At 51.0% G+C, this 5,243-nt stretch overlaps 1 protein-coding gene across 1 annotated transcript; it reads left to right on the forward strand.

Annotated features, from left to right (window-relative positions):
* Window positions 1–359: 359 nt before the first annotated feature.
* Window positions 360–4,312, forward strand: LOC131208470 (RNA polymerase-associated protein CTR9 homolog). Its single transcript, XM_058201235.1, has 5 exons — window positions 360–401; window positions 484–582; window positions 656–1,588; window positions 1,656–3,637; window positions 3,746–4,312. Exons 1-5 carry the CDS (start codon window positions 360–362, stop codon window positions 4,161–4,163), a joined length of 3,474 nt encoding a protein of 1,157 aa, XP_058057218.1. The 3' UTR covers window positions 4,164–4,312.
* The last annotated feature ends 931 nt before the right edge of the window (window positions 4,313–5,243 follow it).

Raw genomic sequence — 5,243 nt, forward strand, 5'->3', positions numbered from 1 at the left:
ATATAGATGTCGCTCTCGACGTGCCGGTAATCGTGCCGACTCTAACCATTGCACCGACCGTTTGTTTTATACCGGCCGGCCAACGGTGACAGCTGTCAGTTTGATGTGCGCATCAAAGCAGATCTTTTGTCGCTGTGGATAAATTTCGCGAGGTTGTTGCTTTCGTTGCTAGTCAAAGTTTGATAACAATAATTCGGTGAAATTTTGTGGTTTAGTGTACAATAGAACCAACTAAGTAGCAACGGAGAAAAGGACCAGTGCCATTACGCACCAGTCTTGCACCGTGGCGTTGTGCCATCGTGCTTTTCGGCTGAAAGTTTTCCGTGACGCCGAGACAGACATCGAAGGACGGCCGCAAAATGGCTGCACCGATCGAAATCCCGCTCAGGGATACGGACGAGGTAAATAATGTTGTTTTTGAGCGTAGAAGTTCAAAGATATTTGAAAGCACTGTTTCTTTTATTTACTTTGTTTCCGTTCCAGGTCATCGAGCTCGATCCGGAACAACTTCCCGAAGGCGAAGAGGTGCTCGGCATCTTGAGACAGGAGCGTTCACTTTTAAACACCTGGGTCACAGTGGCGGTAAGTTGAATTTGAATAAATGGCAAAGATCACCATTGCTTGAGATTGTTTTTCTTCGACCTCCACCTTCCAGCTGGCGTATTACAAGCAAAACAAAACCGATGACTTTATTAAGATCTTGGAAGCTTCGCGGGTTGACGCGAACATCAACTATCGCGACTTTGAAAAGGACCAAATGCGAGCGTACGATATGCTGGCCGCGTACTACGTGCAGGAGGCAAACCGTGAGAAGTCGAAGGACAAAAAACGTGAACTCTTCATGAAGGCCACCCTCCTCTACACGACCGCCGACAAGATCATAATGTACGACCAAAACCATCTTCTGGGTCGGGCGTACTTTTGCTTGCTGGAGGGGGACAAAATGGACCAAGCCGATGCGCAGTTTAACTTCGTGCTCAACCAGTCGCCGTCTAATATTCCGTCGCTGCTCGGCAAGGCTTGTATCGCTTTCAACAAGAAAGACTACCGCGGTGCGCTCGCTTTCTATAAGAAGGCCCTTCGTACCAACCCAAACTGCCCGGCGGCGGTACGTTTGGGCATGGGGCATTGCTTTCTGAAGCTGAACAACCAGGAAAAGGCGAAGTTGGCGTTTCAACGGGCACTGGATCTCGAGCCGCAGTGCGTTGGAGCGCTGGTGGGGCTTGCCATTTTGAAACTGAATCTCCACGAACCCGACTCAAACCGGATGGGAGTGCAGATGTTGTCCAAGGCGTACACCATTGATTCGTCGAACCCGATGGTGCTGAATCATTTGGCGAACCATTTCTTCTTCAAAAAAGACTATAACAAGGTGCAGCATCTGGCGCTACATGCGTTCCACAACACGGAAAACGAAGCAATGCGAGCGGAAAGCTGTTACCAGTTGGCGCGGGCCTTTCATGTGCAACACGACTACGACCAGGCTTTCCAGTACTACTACCAATCGACGCAGTTCGCCCCGGCAAATTTCGTACTGCCACATTTCGGTCTTGGCCAGATGTACATCTATCGGGGCGATTCTGAAAACGTACGGACATTGATGACGGTGGAGTAGCTCTTCCAGATTTATTTCATAATACGTTTTTATTTTCCAGGCCGCCCAGTGCTTCGAGAAAGTACTCAAAGCCCAACCAGGCAACTACGAAACGATGAAGATTCTTGGCTCGCTGTACGCCACCTCGTCCTCCCAGTCGAAACGTGATATTGCCAAAACCCACCTTAGGAAGGTGACCGACCAGCTGCCGGAAGATGTCGAGGCGTGGATTGAGTTGGCACAAATTCTTGAGCAAAACGACCCCAACGGATCCCTACAGGCGTACGGTACGGCGACGAGCATTCTTACCGAGAAGGTAAACGCAGATATACCGCCCGAGATCCTGAACAATGTGGCCGCGCTCAACTATCGGCTAGGCTTTCTGGACGAGGCCATGGCCAAGCTGGAGCAAGCGATTGAGTGTGCTAAAGCAGAAGCACAGCACGATGCTCAGTACTACGATTCGATCTCCGTTTCGATGACCTACAATCTTGCCCGTCTCTACGAAGCGATGGCTGTGTTCGATAAGGCGGACAAGCTGTACAAAGACATTCTGAAGGAGCACCCGAACTACATCGACTGCTATCTTCGGCTCGGGTGTATGGCCCGTGACAAGGGTTTGATTTTTGTGGCATCCGATTTCTTCAAGGACGCTCTGAAAATTAACATGGAAAACCCGGACACACGATCTTTGCTCGGCAATCTGCATCTTGCCAAGATGCAGTGGACGCTCGGTCAGAAGAATTTCGAAACGATTCTCAAAAATCCGGCCACTTCGAGTGATGCTTATTCACTGATCGCCCTCGGTAACTTCTGGCTTCAGAGCTTACACCAACCGAACCGCGACAAGGAGAAGGAGAAGAAACACCAAGAGAAAGCACTGGCCATCTACAAACAGGTGCTGCGTAACGATCCGAAGAACATCTGGGCAGCTAACGGAATCGGAGCAGTACTGGCCCACCGGGGCTGCATCATCGAGGCGCGTGATATTTTCGCACAAGTGCGCGAAGCAACGGCCGATTTCTGTGACGTATGGATTAACATTGCGCACATCTACGTGGAGCAGAAGCAGTACGTTAGCGCCATCCAGATGTACGAGAACTGTCTGAAGAAGTTCTACCGTCACAACAACGTCGAGGTGATGCAGTATCTGGCCCGGGCCTACTTTCGCGGTGGCCGGCTGAAGGAGGCAAAAATGACACTGCTGAAAGCCCGACGTGTCGCCCCGCAGGACACGGTGCTGCTGTTTAACATAGCGTTGGTCTTGCAGCGACTGGCAACGTTCGTGTTGCGCGACGAAAAGTCGGTATTGAGTGTTGTCTTGCAGGCGGTCCATGAGTTGGGATTGGCACACAAGTACTTCACCTATCTGGCGGTGCACGGTGACAAGACTCGCTACAACATCGCGCTTGCCGAGGGTGAGGCAAACCAGTGCCAGGATCTGCTACAGCAGGCACAGTACCACGTGTCACGGGCACGCAAGATCGACGAAGAGGAACGTTTGCTGCGACAGAAGCAGGAACTGGAGCGGGAAGAATTCAAGCGCCGACAAGCGGACGAGAGGCGCAAAATGGAAGAGATGCGCCGGAAGGCCCACGAGGAGATGCTCCAGAAGCGGCAGGAGTACAAGGAGAAGACCAAGGGGGCACTATTTTTCGCGGAACCACCACCGGAAGTGAAGAAGAAGCCAGGCGGTGGCCGAGGACGCAAGGACTACATTTCGGACTCGGACGTGAGTGGCGGCGAGGGTGCGATGGGTGGAAGCGGTGGCGAGGAGCGCAGGCGAAAGGTTGAGAAGGGCGAGAAGAAGGGTCGCAAGTCTACGGGCGGCAATCGTAAGCGGAAGGAGAAGGCGCCGGCGAGTGATTCGGAGAGCGATGGAGAGGATGATGGCGGTAGGAAGCGCAGGAAGAAGGGCGCCGGAGCCGGGGCGAGCCAAAAGAAGCGGCAAAGGGCGGACGAAGGGTTGTCGCAGAAACAGAAGAGCCGCATTCTTTCCAAGGCCACCGTCTCGACAAGCGAATCCGATAGCGATCGTAGTCGGTTGAAGATTGCGAGCGGCGAGGAATCGGGTGGAGGCGAGTCGGGTGGAGACGGTGGCCAGGGCAAGAAACATAAGCGTCGCATCGCTTCGGATGACGAGGATTCCAGTGGGTCGGGCCGCCGCTCGCGTTCCAAGTCACGCTCTGGATCAAGATCACGGTCAAGATCGGGTAGTGGTTCTAGATCGCGTAGCCGGTCGAAGTCTGGCAGCCGTGGACGTAGCGGAAGTCGTCACAGTGGAAGCCGCAGTCGTAGTGGCAGTCGTCACAGTGGAAGTCGTCACAGTGGAAGCCGCAGCCGCAGCGGAAGTCGCCATAGTGGAAGCCACAGCCGCAGCCGCAGCGGAAGTCGCCATAGTGGAAGCCGTAGTCGTAGCGGAAGTCGCGCGCATGGAGGGTCCCGTTCCCGGAGCCAATCGCGGTCCAGATCTCGGTCCGGATCTCGATCGAGATCCCGATCGGGGTCGGGTAGCCGGCAAGCATCGCCGATTTCCCGTAAATCGGTATCTGGCTCGGAGTCGGAGTGAGTGTCAGGGAGTTGAGTTAGAGCTTAGGGCAACAGATGTGTCCTTTCTAGGTTATCATAAGTTACGGATCGATTCTTGTTAACGAATCGATGAATGACCTGCATGAATTATTTCGATTGTTCCAACGGTATGAGAATTTGTGGTCACTTGGCAGGAAATAAGAAGTTCGTCGCTTCCATAGCGTGTGGTAACTTTAATTTTTTTCTCGTGAATTTCATTTCAAAGATTTAAATAAAAAGTTTCTTAACACAAAATCATGTCACAGGTTCTAGTTTTTGCTACCGCAACCATTACTCTAAAGAAAACATTTAAAGTAAACAATAACAACGTTTGTAACTGCTTCCATTTTGTTATTGTGTTTATTTAAAAAAATATATAGGTATAATAATGGTTAACCGTCCTCAACCGGTTTGTGCAACTACAGAGGGACTGCACACGTGAAACATTGTACAACAATGCAACCATGCACGGTTCAGCACGGAACGTTAAGCATTTTGGGACATTAATGAATACGGAGAAAACTGGAGCTGTGCCATCCTGCGTTGTAACGGCTTCCTGTTTTCTTTTTCACCGATAAAGGTGGCGTAAATTATGGTTTTCCCAACGTTTGTACTTAACATACCCTCACGGTCAGCAACATAATTCCATTTCATATCGATTATATGTACAACTGCTTAAATTATTACAAGGGACTTCTTTTCAACGAGCTATAATCTTGCAACGCGATAGACACACTCGAACGTGCGTTAGCACAACGGATTTATTTTGTATTCGTTATTACTGATATTCCTAGTCTTTCTTTCCTAGCTGTACACCATCGGAACGGAGCGAACCGTGCGTCACGGTTCGCCCCTAGCTGCCGGGTTTGTTAACAAATCACGCCTTCGCCGCGTTTTCGTCCGTCATTATATGCTAACGGTTAATCCTAACAGAGATTCACTTCCCATTACAACCTCCAGTGTCCTCGGTCGGCCCCAGACATGAGCGATAATCTCTTTCTTCGTCATTCAACGACAACGACAAAGTCTTTTTTGGCCATCGCGCCAATCTCAGTCCTGTTTCTTCACTGTTCCCGCAGCT

This window comes from Anopheles bellator, chromosome 2 (genome assembly GCF_943735745.2).
Source record: "Anopheles bellator chromosome 2, idAnoBellAS_SP24_06.2, whole genome shotgun sequence".
Classification (NCBI taxonomy): Eukaryota; Metazoa; Arthropoda; class Insecta; order Diptera; family Culicidae; genus Anopheles; species Anopheles bellator.